This window comes from Oncorhynchus keta, chromosome 30, assembly GCF_023373465.1.
Source record: "Oncorhynchus keta strain PuntledgeMale-10-30-2019 chromosome 30, Oket_V2, whole genome shotgun sequence".
Taxonomy (NCBI): domain Eukaryota; kingdom Metazoa; phylum Chordata; class Actinopteri; order Salmoniformes; family Salmonidae; genus Oncorhynchus; species Oncorhynchus keta.
This window is the reverse complement of record NC_068450.1, coordinates 55,490,523-55,508,201: the sequence shown is the minus strand read 5'-3', so window position 1 is coordinate 55,508,201 and position 17,679 is coordinate 55,490,523. Positions and strand designations below refer to the sequence as shown.

Sequence of the window (17,679 nt, the reverse complement as noted above, 5' to 3'; positions counted from 1 at the left end):
AGGCCTCGTATAAATCGGGAAAACAATAATGGAGTGCAGACCTAATCATTATAGTTTGAACTTGACATGCAGCGCATGACTTAGTTCCATGATCAGTGCGGGCAATCAGGGTTAATTTATATCCTACTGATGTACACACCATAGTTTTATTCTATGCATAAAAGCTCTCCAATCCTAATTTTTTTCCCCTTGAAGTAACCTAGGATTCATGAATACTTACTTTACCATAAATGTGTAATATCAGAGGGTTTTAATCTACCCATGGGATCTGAAACAGACAAATATTCATTTGTTTTTATGGCTATCTTTCATTGTTCTCCATAATCTGAACGCATTCTCCGTAGGCTAGATTAGTCCTGTGCTGATCAAATTAAAAAGGTACACATTATTTAAAGGGATCGCTTTAGATACATGAACAGACATTTTTATTTCGAACACATTACATGATCAATTCAGTCTGCCACTCAGTGGGTGTGCTTTCTGGGGTTGAACAAAATGTATTCAGTGCACGCAAGGGAGCCACACCCACAAATCTCATTGCTCACCTACATAAGGTTAGTCTGAATACCAACTACTGAAAAGTGCATAACAAAAGCCTACATTTTTTAAATGAATCGTCCCAAGTGAATCAAGTTTGATTTGAATTATGTAATTATTAAACAGTACAGAGTACTGTAGGAAACTCACAGCTCTGGTTCCAATTCTGTTTTCACATTATTAAAAACTGGGATTCCGGTTTGTTTTGGAACTTCTCTCAGGGTGATTAGAGAATCAAAATGATGTTATTGATACATTGAAAATACATACTTTCCAGATAATAGTGCCTTCCTTCTGTCCAATACTATTTCTCATTCATTTTGACCTAATGCTGTTCATTCATGATATTGATTGAATCTTTTGGGAAGTAAATCACAAAGTCGGCCTTCTTCCACCTCAAAAACATATCACGACTGAGACCCTCTCTTACTGACCCCACTGTTGAAATCCCCATTCACGACCTTTGTGTTATCCCGCCTGGACTACTGCAATGCCATTTCTCTATGGACTCCTTGCCAAAACACGGGACAGATTTCAAAACTCTGCACACCCGAGTCTGCTCCCCTGGCATTGGCCTCCCCATCATCCCAGGCTCTGCTTCATGGGTGACCATGCTGTTAGAAGTGCAGCCCCCCCCCCACACACACACACATTCAAGTTCACACAGGCTTTACCATTGTAGCTTTTATTTCCTGTCTAGTTCACTTCAAATGATTAGTCTGTCCTTATGTTGTGTTGTTTACTTTTATAAACTGGCTTATTTTAATGTGATTTTATATCTTAAAAAAAAAAAAAATTCTCTCTTTATGCAACTAATCCATTACATTACCAGCAAAAATATTGTAATCAGATACTTCTGAAAAACTGGATGACTTTTAAATTAAGAACTGTTGCGTGTCTCCACTCAATAGGTAGAAGTTACAAAATGTGCCTTCCCCCACACAGGACACAGTCATGTTTCTCTCCATGTGTATTCTTAAGCCCATGATACAGTAGCAACATTACCTCAACAAATTCCAAGTGTATCATGGCCTTGAAGACTCTAATGAAGATGTCAATGTGAAAAGAGACAAGTCAGGTGGCGGTCATCAAGTTCAGAAAAAGTATTTAATGGCGCAAACAGTAGGCCTACTGGGAGATCGCTCTGCAAAGTCAGCAACCTCTTCGAGATACAACTGCTAAAATGGCAAATGGCTAAAAGGCTAATTATTCTTCGGAGTGACAAGAACAGTAATTCTAAATGAGACATACATGCATCATTATAGACGATGGGTGATATTTAACAATGAAACACACAAATTGGTTTCTGGAAGAGACGGGCTACACAATTAACCACAAGTTCTGATCTCAGTGGAAAAATAGTTTCACACTTAATGAAAGTTACTGCCAATACAGAATGGAAAATGACAGGTTAAGCAGAACATGTCCTGATTATGGCCTTTAATAGTTATGCATAGATTGTGCCAACAGTCATGGCAGCTTTGCTTCTAGCTAAGCAACTTTGCAGATTTTTTTTTGTGTGTGCTACTTCTTACATTATTAGCCCAGCATTTGTGTGTGTGTTATTACATACAGCCTGAAAGTACTTTTAGATATCAGAGCGGCGGTAACTCACCAGCATTACGAACAGTAATACAACTTTTCCCAAATTGGATCCTTTGTTCCAAGGCATTTTTTGAATTGTTATATACTACTGCACGGTTGGAGCTAGGAACAAAAGCATTTTGCTACAATCGCAAGAACATCTGCTAAATATGTGTATGTAACCAATACAATTTGATTTGAATAGAGATCAGGCTTCAAGGCTACCAGAGTAAAGGTCAATCAAGTGTGTCCTCGGGTGAACCTTCAGGCTTTGAAGGAGGTTGTTCTTCGCTGTGTGTTCTCTGATGACTATTCAATGCACTTCTGGCAATAAAGCATTTTCTACAGAAAACGTGTAATGTGTGAATGTCTCATACACAGTGTCAAATAAAAGGCAGTTGTGAAAGATTTGCCAGTTATGGTATTAATGTGGTTCCTCCCCTCTGTCTCCCCAGGCGATTCAGATTGGAATGAGTGAACCATTTACAACAATCCTGACAGCAAAATAGTTTATTGCTCATCTGATTATCTTCATATGCACTCATATACATATATACATTGTGCATATGTATATGACTATCATATGTGACTGCCAGTGCTTAAAGATGTGCTACTATAGCAACAATTATCTGATTTTCCTCGTGTGAATCCTCATATGCGCTGTCAGATTACCTCTATGACGAATATATCTGCCACAATAATGACAGTTACAAGATGTCTCTGTGTGATTCCTCATGTGATAACTTAGAGAAGTCTGCTGATTATAACATTTTCCACAGAACTGGCAGTGATATGGTTTCTCCCCTGTGTGAATCCTCCTGTGAATATTCAGATCCATACATTTATAAAAACATTTGCCACAATCATGGCAGCGATGCGATTTCTTCTCTGTGTGCGACCTCCTATGATAATTCAGGGACCCAGTGTTAGAAAAATATTTGCCACATTCACCACAGCAATAAGGTTTCTCTCCTTTGCGATCCTTCAAAGTGGTCAAGGAGGGTTCGAAACGGCCAGACTGAGTGAATATTTTGCCACAATTCACCCTTGTGTGAATCCTCATATGAGAATTCAGATATCCCCACTGTGCAAAACATTTGCCACATTCATCACAGCGAAACTGATTACCTCTGGAGTGTATCATGATCCTATGAGAATTCAGTTTTCCCATCTGAGTGAAACATTCACCACAATCACTACAGCAAAATGATTTCTCTTCTGTGTGACGCCTCCTTTGCACTGGTGATTTCAGATCCATTGATTTTCTACCCTTGGAGCTGATAAAGCCTTTTCTATTTTCTGTCGGTGTCCTCCTCGATTTGGGCCAAGAGCCACGGGTTGGCTTTGAATAATCCACTCCCTTAGGTTTTGTTCTGTCTTTGTACTCTTCACTTTGGGTTTGTGAGGACTGAGTTGAGTACTGATCATAGTCACTTTTCACCCAGGCAGGAGTGAATACAGAGTCTTCCTCCTCCTGGATGATACTGAATTCCCCCTGTTCCTCTTTAATCTGTATGGGGTTCCAGTCATCTTGCCCCAGATCGGGGCTCCACTCTTGTTCAAATTGCTGCTGCTCAGGGGGAAACTCCACTTCAGAGACAATGAACTGCTCAAAATCTGAAGGGAAAGACAAAAGATGAGTTAGAATTATAAGCTGATGAGATAAGGGGTCGTTGCATCTCATGTCAGGCAGCGCTTCATCCTTAACTGACAGTGTAGATCAATTCTGACATAAAACAATGGGGTTCCTGTTGAAGTACAAGTTCAGCCTTTCACAATGTAATATTAGTTGGTTCTTCACCTTGAAAGTAGTCTATGGGCCAGGGGAGTCTTTAAACAGCCACTACAAATGTTGGCAAACTTCAGCCACAACTAGATGAACATCTATGGAAGTGATAAGCAACTGTGCAATGTCAAATCAAATTAGGGCTGACCCCAATTAATGGACTGGTCGATTGTTTGGTCGTTAGGCTGTTGGTCGACCGAGATTATTTTAGTCGAGCAGTAACAAACATATATTTGCGCCAATCTCTGTGAACTAATCCATTGCGGGGGCCTAGACTAAAAGCCGATTTAAGCTCGATTCTAAAATGTGGTCGGAGGCTCCATATGGAGGGTGTGACAGAGGCATGCAGAGGCCAAATCGATCTCTGTACCGCATCGCCATGCGCCTCCCAAGTTTTGTAACAATGCGGAGGTCTCTGTATAGCTCCACATTGACATGATTGGTTGACAGTAGGTGGGGGCGGTACATCCTGTATAAACACAAACTCACTTCCTTTATCTCTGCACTGCTCTGGGAAACGCAAGAAGAATGAATGCCCCGACTTCTGCTGAGGCCATATCACCATAAATGATGCATGGCCAATGCATACATCAGATTGAACATGCGCCCAGACCAGAATGTGCCCTCTCCTGCCAATTTGGGCACAGTCATTGTTTCATAGCTTAGTGTGAATAGTTTGCTTTTGATTGTTAGTGTATATCAATTCCCCATTACATACACTACCGGTCAAAAGTTTTAGAACACCTACTCGTTCAAGGGTTTTTCTTTATTTTTTACATTGTAGAATAATAGTGAAGACATCAAAACTATGAAATAACATATATGGAATCACGTAGTAACCAAATCAAAGTGTTAAATCAACTTAAAAATCGCTTTTCCAACCGTCTTGAAGGAGTTCCCACATATGCTGAGCACTTTTCCTTCACCCTGCGGTCTGTATCATCCCAAACCATCTCAATTTGGTTGAGGTCAGGGGATTGTGGAGGCCAGGTCATCTGATGCAGCACTCCATCACTCCCCTTCTTGGTCAAATAGCTCTTACAGAGCCTGGAGGCGTGTTGGGTCATTGTCCTGTTGAAAAACAAAATGATAGTCCCACTAAGCCCGAACCAGATGCGATGGCGTATCGCTGCAGAATGCTGTGGTAGCCATGCTGGTTAAGTGTGAATTCTAAATAAATCACAGACAGTGTCACCAGCAAAGCACTCCCACACCATAACACCTCCTCCTCCATGTTTTACGGTGGGAAATACACATGCGGAGATCATCCGTTCATCTACTCTGAGTCTCACAAAGACACGACGGTTGAAACCAGAAATCTCCAATTTGGACTACAGACCAAAGGACACATTTCCACCGGTCTAATGTCCCTTGCTCATGTTTCTTGGCCCAAGCAAGTCTCTTCTTATTGATGTCTTTTAGTAGTGGTTTCTTTGCAGCACTTTGACCATGAAAGCCTGATTCACACAGTCTCCTCTGAACAGTTGATGTTGAGATGTGTCTGTTACTTGAACACTGTGAAGCATTTATTTGGGCTGCAATTTCTGAGGCTGGTAACTCTAATGAACGTATCCTCTGCAGCAGAGGTAACTGTGTCTTCCAATCCTGTGGCGGTCCTCATGAGAGACGGTTTCATCATAGCACTTGATGGTTTTTGCGACTGCACTTGAAGAAACTTTCCAAAGTTCTTGAAATGTTCCGTATTGACTGACCTGCAAGTCTTAAAGTAACGCTGAACTGTTGTTTCTCTTTGCTTATTTGAGTTGTTCTTGCCATAATATGGCCGTAGCCCTATTTGGTAAAAGACCATCTTCTATATACCACCCCTACCTTGTCACAACACAACTGACTGGCTCAAACGTATTAAGGAAAGAAATTCCACAAATTAACTTTTAAGAAGGCTCACCTTTTAATTGAAATGCATTCCAGGTGACAAACCTCATGAATCCAGTTGAAAGAATGCCAAGAGTGTGCAAAGCTGCCATCAAGGCAAAGGGAGGCTACTTTGAAGAGTCTCAAATATAAAATCTAGTTAGATTTATTTAACACTTTTTTGGTTCCTATGTGATTCCTTGTGTTATTTCATAGTTCTGATGTCTTCACTATTATCCCACAATGTAGAAAATAGTAAAACATTAAGAAAAGCCCTTGAATGAGTAGGTGTTCTAAAACATTTGACCGGTAGTATATAAATCACCAATAGTACATTTACCATTAATTCTTATAATTACTCATCTACAAATGATTGTTACTTTGGTTATGGTCATTTCTTTTAATATTATTCATCCAGTCTTCCTGTTCTCATCATCAGAGTGGACACATTGTTTGCAGTGTGCAACCTATACTACACTTGTGAGAAACAAGTTTTGGTTTAAACCATTTGAGTTCTGTCAATTCAGTCAGTCATTGTGTTTTGTTTGGAGTGCTGCTGTCAATGTTGAGTAAGGATGTGCACGCAGAGAAGTAGTTCTGTAGGCTACCTGGCCTGCGAGCAAATGTAGGCCATTTGGAGGTCTGATAGTATTTCTGATTGGCTTAATGCACCACCACTAATGACCTGTGGAGCTTCTCAAAGTAATGTTTTCTTCACCTCAAACAGCAAGCAAACAAAGTCTGTTCTTACATCCATTGAGAATTACAAAATCTTCCAGCTCTCTCTCGATAACCACTCGGCATGAAAAGGGAAAATGTCTTGCTCTGATCCTGTGGAAACCTCATAAAAATAGGCTTCTTATTAGTGCTTGACTTTGACTGAATTAGGTTCCGGTACTCATTTTGGGTCATGATACTGCTTATATTTAGGTGCAGGAGCTCCACAATACTTTTGAGCTAATATTCTATAAGAGGAACAGGAGCTCAAGCAGTAAGTAGAACATTTGAGGTGTTGGTACTCAGCTCTGGTGAGCTCCTGCCAAAGTCAAGCACTGCTTCTTATCCCTTGTGCAAATAGCCTATAGCTTTGTCTGTCCCGAGCTCACTATATTTTATACAATGTTACAAGTATGCTTGCACAAGCCTCCAGCTGGACCCAAGTTAATATAATGGTTCAAGTTTATTGCAGACAGGCAAAACGTAGCCAGTGTGATTCATTTAATATTTATTTTTAAAATCAGGGTATTTTCAACCTGTAGGCTGCAATAGTTTTTATTTGTTGGCTTTATGTAGGCTATTTTTACATAGTTGGCAATGGAAGTTACTTTTTAGTTTTATCATTTTCATTTAGATAGAATTTAGTTGTCATGTAGTTAATGATTAAGATATGAAGATGTTATTATAAATTCAATTAAAATGTTTCATGAAAATGTGCATATCAAAACCATAACTGGCACGCAGATCCTCAGGAATGGTAAGATAAATTGGCAGTCCACATGAGAAAGGTTGCCGTCTCCTCGTGTAGCCTATTACCGACAACTTCAAGAGAGTTATGGCAAAATCTGCAAAAGCCAGCAGGATAATTGTGTTGATTTCAGTTGATTTGGCTATTAACTGGAAAGGTGCTTTAATAAGACAGGCATATTCTGCCCGATATTTGCCTCTATCCCTTTAAGTTAGTAAGGAGGAAACTGGCACCTTTTGCAGCCTGAATGGAGGATGTTTAATGTACTCACTGATAGCAGGGAAATTAGTGTGTAAGCCAATGTACAATGTATGTTCAAACGATAGCGGGAACATCAAAAGACAGAAACAGCGACTACTAGCGGCTGTTCAGGCTAGAAATGATGCAGAGGCAGGCTACTAGTGGAGTCATGGCAGGGGGGAAGAGGTGAAGCGAGAGGTTTTACTCCACCCCAAATCTGTCCAAATTAAACAGGTCATTAATTATTAAGCAAGTGAGGAGTTTTTGCATGGAGGGAAATGAGTGTTGAATTTATTCAATATAAAAATGTTTTGCCATTTTGATAAATTAGGCTTTTTGATCTAATGGAAGTTTTCGTAACACTTAGGTTATTAGAAGTGTACCACAGGAGGCTGGTGAGGGGAGGACGGCTAATAATAATGGCTGGAGTGGAGTAAATAGAATGATATCAAACATATCTTGATCATTTTCCATTGATTACTAGGAGCCAGTCCTCCCAAATTATGGTGCTACTGATATAAATATGATGCACAGACATCCTGGTAAATTTGAGGAAAAAACATTTTATATCGGAGTTGTCCCTGTTGAAATTCGAGACTTCAATGCATATTCATGAGGATAGCATAGCATCTCATTCTCCATTGAATGCAGTCAGTTGACTTCAAAACCCCTCGTCAAATATTCCAAAAAGTATTAAAACGAGATATATCTACCAATCCAAAGAGAGTAACAGCCAGGCGCTTGACAGCCCGCCGTTCTGCTCTGTGGACATCAAATCCAAATGTTAATGAGAAGACAAGCATCTCCTCATACAGTTAATATGGGGCGTTTTCATTACGGAAACAGTTCACCGATCTAAAAACCAAATGGAATCAAACAGAGCAAACGAGTTTCTAATTGAAAACTTCTGGTAGGTCCCTCCCCATTTAATTCGCTTCTGTTTAATAACTGTTTTTCAACAGAATAGCGCGTAATGAAGATGCCCCCAACCAGTCGCGTCACTAGTTAGTTACCACAACCAAAGTAATAATCTTCGTATTTGGTGTGATTTATCACCGATTGGCATCCAACGTCATGGTGCATTACCGCCATCTACTGCACTGGAGAAACTAAAACCTATCTGCCAGCTCCATTGCTCTTAAAAAATAATAATATTTGAGACTATATCTAATGACGTTCTACTCAATATACGCGTTAAACTAATTTCCTGTATCCCCTCCTCCCTCATTCGAGATCTCTGCCTCTCTTTCACTCTGATTCTGCAATACATGCTCCACGGTCTGTGTCAGTCATAAACCCCGCCTTTTCTACAATTTGTATTCTTAAAATCTGATTTTAAACCTAACCCTAAACACAATGCTAACCTTATACATAACCTTTAATACCAAAAACAAATGTTTGTTTTCATTACATTTTACGATAGTCGAGTGTGGCTGTGGTAACTAGTGACAACCCTTGGTCATGTGTAACTGCAATTCAACATGGCTGCCGAGTTTGCTAGCTGTAGGCACATCAAAGGTTTTATAGCCACGTTACCTAGGCTAGCTTCCTGCTGCATGGAATTAAATTCCCAACATTGCAAATGTTTATAAAATGAATACGGAGAAAGTAACAAACCTGCTCTATACAACTTTATCTCAGGTTTCAGGATGACGTCAAGCAGCCCCTGTAGACGGCCGTTGTCCTCTTTCGATAGATTAACGTTGTCCTGGTACTTTGATATCGTTTTCGCAACGGCTCTGAATATCTCATCTGCAGCGCCTGTACATCGTTGGTTAAAAATCACTCTCAACAACTCCAATTTAGACATTTTTCAGAGAATGCCAATGGCTGGCTGGCTAGCGTGTGTTGTGTGTTCCGTCACCGGTGAAGTCAACAGTAATGAAGAACTTCCGGGGCAAGTTTTTTTTAACCCTTCAAAGTAAGAGTAATGTAACATGAATCTGTAAAATGAATAACCAAGGAAAAAATTATTATACTAGTTATAAAACACATGGATCGCTTGAAGTAATTGTGATATTTTTTTTTAAAACAGGGTTCCCACTCTTTAAGAAATCATTCCATAACTTTTCCATAAAATGTTTTATCCATAACTTCAAAAGGAAGAAAGTACTCAGTGGGTAAAAAGTGACCATCCAAAGTACAAACTTATTTTTATGCTCTCTAGAGAACAAGATGTTACTTAGTATTCAGTACTAATTTTAGGTCAATAAAGTTTTACTGCAATACAATGAAGGCAGACTGAAGTTCAGATAGAGCCTGGTCAACAGGGTGGAGGCAATAGCATACACAACAGTATCATTGGCATACAAGTGCAGGTTACAATTTTTTACAAACAATTTGATATTGTTAATATAAAAAGTACAGGACCCAGAATCAACCCGAAGGACACCTTTTCCTAATATCCAGAAAACCTGATTTAACACCATCAGGAGATATACATTGAGTTATATCTGTCAAGTAACTCTTAAACCAGTTACATGCAGCCTGGTCTAGGTCAATTGAAAGCCTCTGTATTAGCAGTGAGTGATTAACAGTACTGAAAGCCTTTGACAGGTTAATGAGGAGGGCAGCACAATGTTGCCTTTCATCTATACAGCTAACCACATCATTTATAACTAGGGATGGAGCAGAGATAGGGCTATGACCTGGTCGAAAACCAGACTGATGTACATTTAGAAAACATTCCAGAGATAAAGTTCTTAGCTGAGAATTAATCAAGTATTCTAATATTTTAGCAAGGCAATAAAGTTTAGAAATAGGCCAATAAGTATTTAGGTCACAAGGGTCACCATCTTAGTGAAGGGGGAGTACATGGGCCGCCTTCCAAACTTTAAGAGTAGTACCAGATATATAATCGTCAGGTAAAAATATATGGGTTAATAATACAGCAATCTGGGGGGCAGTGAGCTGCAGCAAAAATGTATTAAGAATATCAGTCACAGGGGATTTTTTAAAAACATCAATGTTAAGAAAAGGCATCTAGCGCGTCACAGATAGTAAATTGTTGAAATGAAAACAAAAGATTCACTAGAAGTTGACAGGTTAACCATCATGTCAGCTAGAGGCTGTAGTGGACTAAATTGACAGTCCACTACAGAGTCAGTTTTCCTTGAATTGGCCCAGGTCAGACTTCTAATCTGAATGAGCTAAGATGAAAGCCAAAGGTTGGATCTATCTTTGACTTTGAATAGTTTAAAAAGGGGCATGTGTATATGCTAGAGGAGTACAGTTGCAAGAAAAAGTATGTGAACCCTTTGGAATTACCTGGATCTTCCTATAAGTCACAACAGTAGACAAACACAATGTGCATAAACTAATAACACAAATTGTATTTGTCTTGTCTATATTGAATATATTATTCTAAACATTCACGGTATAGGTTGGGGAAAGTATGTGAACCACTAGGCTAATGACTTCTCCAAAAGCTAATTGGAGTCAGGACTCAACTAACCTGCCGTCCAATCAATGAGACGAGATTTGAGATGTTGGTTGGAGCTGCCCTGAAATACATTTTTAAAAACTCACAAAATGCGAGTTTGCTATTCACATGAAGCATTGCCTGATGTGAACCATGCCTTGAACAAAAGAGATCTCAGAAGACCTAAGATTATGAAATATTTTCCATTCATGGTAGCATGTGGTTCCTCACCTCGGTCTCCTCATACTCTAACAATTAGTGAAACATTTACAACAATCCTGACAGCAATATACTTTAAAAATTGCTCATGTGATTATCGCCAGTGGTGAAAGATCTGCTACTATAGCGACAATATTACTTCCCCTTGTGTGAATCCTCATATGCGCTGTCAGATTACCTTTATGACGAAAATATTTGCCACAATAATGACAGCTGTAAGATTTCTCTGTGTGAATTCTAATGTGAGACCTCAGATTACTCGGACGAGCAAAACATTTGCCACAGACCTGGCAGCAAAGCGGTTTTTCCCCCGTGTGAATCCTCATATGAAGTGTCAGATCACCAACTCGAAAGAAACATTTGCCACAATCATGACAGCGATGAGGTTTCTCCCCTGTGTGCGTCTTTCTGTGATAGTTCAGATACCCAACTTGAGTAAAACATTTGCCACATTCACCACAGCGATGCTGTTTCTCTGCTGTGTGAGCCTTCCTATGAGCATCCAGTTCTCCCATCTGAGTGAAACGTTCCCCACAATCACTACAGCAAAATGGTTGCACTTCTGTGTGTCTCCTTTCCACTGGTGATTTCGGATCCATGGATTTTCTACCCTTTGAGCTTTGTCCTTTTTTGGTCCATGAATCGTCTTCCTTAGGTTCTCTTTTGATCTGTTCAGTCGTGTCCATTATGTCTTTTTCACTTTGGGTTTGTGAGGACTGAGTTGAGTACTGATCATAGTCACTTTTCACCCAGGCAGGAGTGAATACAGAGTCTTCCTCCTCCTGGATGATACTGAATTCCTTCTGTTCCTCTTTAATCTGTATGGGGTTCCAGTCATCTTTCCCCAGACTGGGGATCCACTCCTGCTTACAATGCTGCTGCTCGGGGGGAAACTCCACTTCAGAGACAATGAACTGTTGGAAATCTGAAGGGAAGGAGAAAGAGTAAGTTAGAACTGAAATGCTGATTATCTGGTTTTAGCAACGCTAGTATTTACACACCAGCAAGTCTAGGAATTAGATGAAAATAAATAAATAGAAGTCTGCCAGAGGACAGAAGTTTAAAAAAAAATCAATTTAAACGTACTCTGACGATTGTCTGTAGGCTTGACCCTTATGCATCTAATAAAACATCAATTAAACAGACTTTGCAAGAATGAGTCTGTTGTAGACCCATTTCCTCTTCACTTAACTCGTGTAAAAATAAAAGTCCTTTACCTGCGCCATACCTGCACAAAAAAAGCAAGAACTTGTGGGGAACTTTTATTTTGACATGAGGTAAGCAGAGAGGAACTGACCTCGCTGAGGAACTGCATCGGTCTACAACACACCCATGTTTGGAAATTCTGCTTAATTATACAGTACCAGTCAAAAGTTTGGACACACCTACTCATTCCAGAGTTTTTCTTAATAGTTTACTATTTTCTACATTGCAGAATAATTGTGAAGACATCACAACTATGAAATAACAGATATGGAATCATGTAGGAACCAAAACAGTGTTAAACATGAGGTAGTCACCTGAAATTCATTTAAATTAACTTATTATGGGCAGGTGGGACGGTAGTGTAGAGTGCAAGATTGCACAGCGCAAGACTCAAACGACAGTATTATAAATATTTAACTTTCATAAAATCACAAGTGTAATACATCAAAATAAAGCTTAACTTCTTGTTAATCCAGCCGCTGTGTCAAATTTCAAAAGGCTTTACGGCGAAAGCAAACCATGTGGTCATCTGAGGACAGCACCCCGCATACAAAGACAATGGAGTGGAAACACTACAGCCGAAATGGGAGCCACCTAGAAAACTACAATTTCCGGCTCATTTCTCCAAAAACTGCAGTTCCTAGGGCTTCCACTGATGTCAACAATCTGGGAGGACTTCTGATAGCCATTGAAAATAGGGGTAGACTGATGTTTATTTTTTTTTGGGGGGGGGGGGTTGCCTGCCATATCAGTTCTGTTATACTCACAGACATAATTTTAACAGTTTTAGAAACTTTAGATTGTTTTCTATCCAAATTATATGCATATCCTAGCTTCTGGGCCTGAGTAACAGGCAGTTTACTTTGGGCACGCTTTTCATCTGGACGTCAAAATACTGCCCCCTACCCAAGAGAGGTTAACAGGTGTCCCTTGTTAAGTTAATTTGTTGAATTTCTTTCCATCTTAATGGATTTGAGCCAATCAGTTGTGTTGTGACAAGGTAGAGCAGGTATACAGAAGATGGCCATATTTGGTAAAAGACCAAGTCCATAATATGGGAAGAACAGCTCAAATAAGCAAAGAGAAATGACAGCCCATCATTACTTTAAGACATGCAGGCCAGTCAATAAGGAACATTTCAAGAAGTTTAAAAGTGTCTTCAAGTGCAGATTCAGAAAACGTCAAGCGCTATGATGAAACTGGCTCTCATGAGGACCGCCACATGAAAGGAAGACTCAAGAGTTAACTCTGCTGCAGTTACCAGCCTCAGAAATTGCAGCCCAAATACATGCTTCAGAGTTCAAGTAACTGACGCATCTCAAAATCAACTGTTTAGAGGAGACTGCGTGAATCAGACCTTCATGGTCAAATTGCTGCAAAGAAACCACTACTAAAGGACACCAATAAGAACAAGAGACTAGCGTGGGCCAAGATACACAATCCACGGACATTAAACCGGTGGAAATCTGTCCTTTGGTCTCATGAGTCCAAATTTGAGATTTTTGGTTCCAACCGCCGTGTCTTTGTGAGACGCAAAGTAGTTGAACGGATGATCTCCGCCTGTGTGGTTCCCACCGTGAAGCATGGAGGAGGTGTGCTGTTGTGGGGGTACTTTGCTGGTGACACTGTCAGTGATTTATTTACAATTCAAGACACACTTAACCAGCATGATTACCACAGCATTCAGCGGCAATAGGCCATCCCACACCCCCAGGCTGTGTAAGGGCTATTTGATCAAGAAGAAGAGTGATGGAGTGCTGCATCAGATGACCTGAATGCCATGCCAAGGGTGTGCAAAGCTGTCATCAAGGCAAAGGGTGGCTACTTTGAAGAATCTCAAAATAAGAATCTCGAAACTACATTTCGATTTGTTTAACACTTTTTTTTGGTTACTACATGACTCCATGTGTTATTTCATAGTGTGGATGTCTTGACTATTATTCTACAATGTAGAAAATAGTGAAAAATAAAGAAAAACCCTTGAATGAGTAGGTGTGTCCAAACTTTAGACTGGTACTGTCCATTCCATTCCATAAAAATCTATTTATTCCTCCATGCATAAGGACCAAGTCTACAGACAAGCGACAGAAAAAGTAGAAGTTGAATTTTATTTCATTTATGGCTTCTGGTGGACTACTCAGTTTTTTAGCAAGTTAATTCCCATCAACGTGTAAATACTAGCGCTGCTAGCACAGCTACACACTGATTAGCTAACTCATAAGCACCATCTGACATAACAGGGTCTAGGATAGGATAGCCCATGATTTTCTTTTCAAGATAGCCCATAGGAGAGTTCAGGATTTTGCACTTATATATGTACTGTTGTCGATTGATCAAAACAGTTGAAGTGTATATTAATGGGCAATCATTTTACCAGCAGTCGCAATCTGACTTGACTGATTTTAATGGAAACAGTATAGCTCAATACTTGTATAAAACACAACCAATGGTCCATTTAAAAAAATCTGCTGCTCGATTAAGTTCTGTATGTTTTTTTTCATTGTATTATCTAAACCAGATCTATTGTGTTATATTCTCCTACATTAAATTCACATTTACACAAACTTCAGTGTGTTTTCTTTCAAATGGTACCAAAAATATGCATATCCTTGCTTCTGGGCCAGAGCTACGGGCAGTTAGATTTGGGTATGTCTTCAGGCGGAAATTGAAAAAAGTAGGGGGTAAGAGGTTAACAACCTTTGGATATCATCATCATCATCATCATCATTTTCTTCTGTGGGTTTTATGGCAGACTACAACCCAAAAAGGAGTATTACCGCCACCGACTGGACGGGGTTGAAAAAAACCAAGGTCAAAATATAACCCATACGTGACAGAGAAAACTAACTTAATCCACCCACAATAAAACAAAACACCACATTGACAAAACCAAAACCTCCATATCTGCCTTCTCAGGCTCTATGACCTGAGAGGGTGGTAATGGCTTGTGACAATACTCCATGCAACTCCTTCGCCGAGAAGTCTACCAGTCCCAGGAACCGTTCCGCCGCATCCACAATGATATCTATTTTCCTGGACTTCCTCTCCACCTTGGCAGTGCCATTAATCGCCGTGGTTATAAAAGGCCACATTCTTAAACTGTAACGCATCTAGGTCTTTCTTGCTGTTGAACGGCAACCCCCGCAGCCTTCAGTGAAGGCCTATCCAACACCATGGACTCTTCAGGAGCGCCAATCGAACCCTCGACCCTTTTAACAGTTGCTGTATATGAAATGCTCTGGACAGCCCTGTGGCCACCGCATTCTCTTTCATTCATGGTTCCCACCCCAATTACAACATGTCCTATTTTCATCACTTTAAAAAAAAAAACATCACACAAACTTTTTCACAACTTGAACATCTCGGCTTTTCCCTTCAGCAGACACTTTGAAACATGTCCAAAAGCTTTACAATGATCACAGCGCATTGGTCTTGTAACCAACACTGACTGTGGTTTATATTTCCCAACTGCACTTGAGTAGGAAGAGACTGCACATATTAAAACAAATATATAAAAAAGAATGGAGGACACTCGTCTCTTTCTTCATTCACCACACGATTCACCTGACGAGCATCAATCACTCTAGGAATATTTTTCAATCTGTGCAACATCGACTCCCCACCAACCGCCAGATATTACCCCCTTCGGTGTCTCTTCGGGAACAGGACACATCAAACTTCTAAAAATCGGGTGAGATGCAACCCACTCTCCTTCTTATCCTCAGAAGAACAAAAAAATAATCTAAACAAGCCTGCCTCTCGTGATCCTCATAGCCTTCACTTTACCCACAGCACTCTCTCCACCAGTTTGGTTATATCAAATGGATTCGTCAAAATTGATAATCCAAATCAGCTGCTCCTCATTAACAAAACATACTCCTACAAGATAAAGGACATTCTCATTCCTGTTTGCAACTTTGGTCCGTTTTCTATTCTTTTGGACAATATTCCAATTCTCCTTGAGTCCCCCGCCATTATATTCACGCTCCACATCAGCGTTCGCTTCTGCCATCTTTTCGCTGTCAGGGTGAAAAGTTACTTCAGGAACACACTTCAAAAACAACTACTCGGCCATAGTTATGACAGCTACGCCAAAATATAGCATTAACTACCTTGATCTACGTGCGTGTGGGTGGAGTTGGATTTTGTCTTTAGGAGATATTGTACATTTTGATCTATGAGATAATATCCGTCAGTTAACATTACCTTTGAATTCTTTGTGCTTGTTTTTATTAAATGAACGCTTCAAAATGCACAAGGTTACATTAGCTGATGAAGATTCTCAAAACGTATAAAATATCTTAAAGTACTTTACACCACTACCATTACTATTGCTCTCTATTAGGAGTACGAGTACAGCGCTACAAGTTGACCATTACTTGGTTTACAATGATTAACGTTAGCTCAAAGGCTGACAACAGCCCGTTACAAATTGGTAGCCAACCTTCGTCATCGTGAGTGTCGTCCGCATCATCTTCATTGGCCGCGGGGGAATTGCCCGAAATACTGTTATTTATCGGTGAGCCGCTGCTGACAGGCGTCTGACCTTCTTTGCAACTCAGCGACCCGTAACTCGACTCAGCCAGGCTGAGTTGCTTCTGTAGTATTTTGATTTGCTCTTTGCTTTGAGAGACTTCAGCACGTAATGCTCCACAACAATCTTCTACTAACTTACAAATCTCTGTAACCGCAGCGGAGGCTAGTATGTCCATAATGACAGAGTTTATCCGTTGATGCAAAACACGCATTTCCGACATTTTAAACCCTTTGCTTTTGTGAAACCGGTGACAACTACTACTATGAAGATGATTGAAAACGTCTAACAAATTATTTTTTTGACAGCTTGTTCAAGAAATAGTCATATTTGTAAGAATATCTGGTTTAATGTCATCAATATTCCGCCATCATTGATAACTGTCTCCTTCCTTACGACCACATCCGGGTCGAGTTAAGATAGCTAGAAAGCGCCACCTACCGCGTGGAGACTAGAATGCGCATTACCCTGAGAACTCCTTGAGCGCTTAACGTTGTATTTGGCGTATTCTCTTACTGTGGGAGTTTTTCCTATGCTTTGTAGAATCATTGTTTAGTATTGAGAAAACCATCGTTTTTTTTGTGTGTTTATCATGCTATCAACTTGAATAAAGGATCTAGCACTGGAGTAGTCTTAACCTCAGACAAACTATGTGAGGTTGTATTAGTCTCAAGATCATGTGCAAAGCAAAATGCAGATATCCTGGAGAAGCATAGGCAAAACCTGCACAATTCCTTCAGAAGCCCAAATTCCTGTGGGATTCCTGTGGGTCTTTCCTTGTTTTCCTAGTTAACCATCCTAATGGGGCGGCAGGG

At 40.1% G+C, this 17,679-nt stretch overlaps 1 protein-coding gene across 3 annotated transcripts; it reads right to left on the bottom strand.

The window, feature by feature from the left end:
* Positions 1 to 1,625: 1,625 nt before the first annotated feature.
* LOC118363779 (oocyte zinc finger protein XlCOF10-like) lies at positions 1,626 to 17,315 on the bottom strand. Of its 3 annotated transcripts, XM_035744992.2 has the most exons (3): positions 16,775 to 17,315; positions 9,102 to 12,049; positions 1,626 to 3,738 (listed from the first exon to the last, which is right to left on the bottom strand). In XM_035744992.2, the coding sequence occupies exons 1-2, from the start codon at positions 17,085 to 17,087 to the stop codon at positions 11,211 to 11,213; spliced, it is 1,152 nt and encodes a 383-aa protein (XP_035600885.1). In that variant the 5' UTR covers positions 17,088 to 17,315; the 3' UTR covers positions 1,626 to 3,738; positions 9,102 to 11,210. The 3 variants fall into 3 exon arrangements, with proteins under 3 accessions (XP_035600885.1, XP_035600884.1, XP_052344576.1); XM_035744991.2 differs by lacking the exon at positions 16,775 to 17,315 and having other exon boundaries at positions 9,102 to 9,418; XM_052488616.1 differs by lacking the exons at positions 9,102 to 12,049; positions 16,775 to 17,315 and adding an exon at positions 4,790 to 4,938.
* Positions 17,316 to 17,679: the final 364 nt, after the last annotated feature.

What these genes read in the sequence shown, in the direction of transcription:
- LOC118363779 (XM_035744991.2), bottom strand. Translation starts at nt 9,294, where the DNA reads ATGTCTAAATTGGAGTTGTTGAGAGTGATTTTTAACCAACGATGTACA. An exon ending in GATAAAGTTGTATAGAGCAG is followed by an intron (nt 3,739 to 9,101) that starts GTTTGTTACTTT and finishes CTTTCCCTTCAG; the next exon opens with ATTTTGAGCAGTTCATTGTC.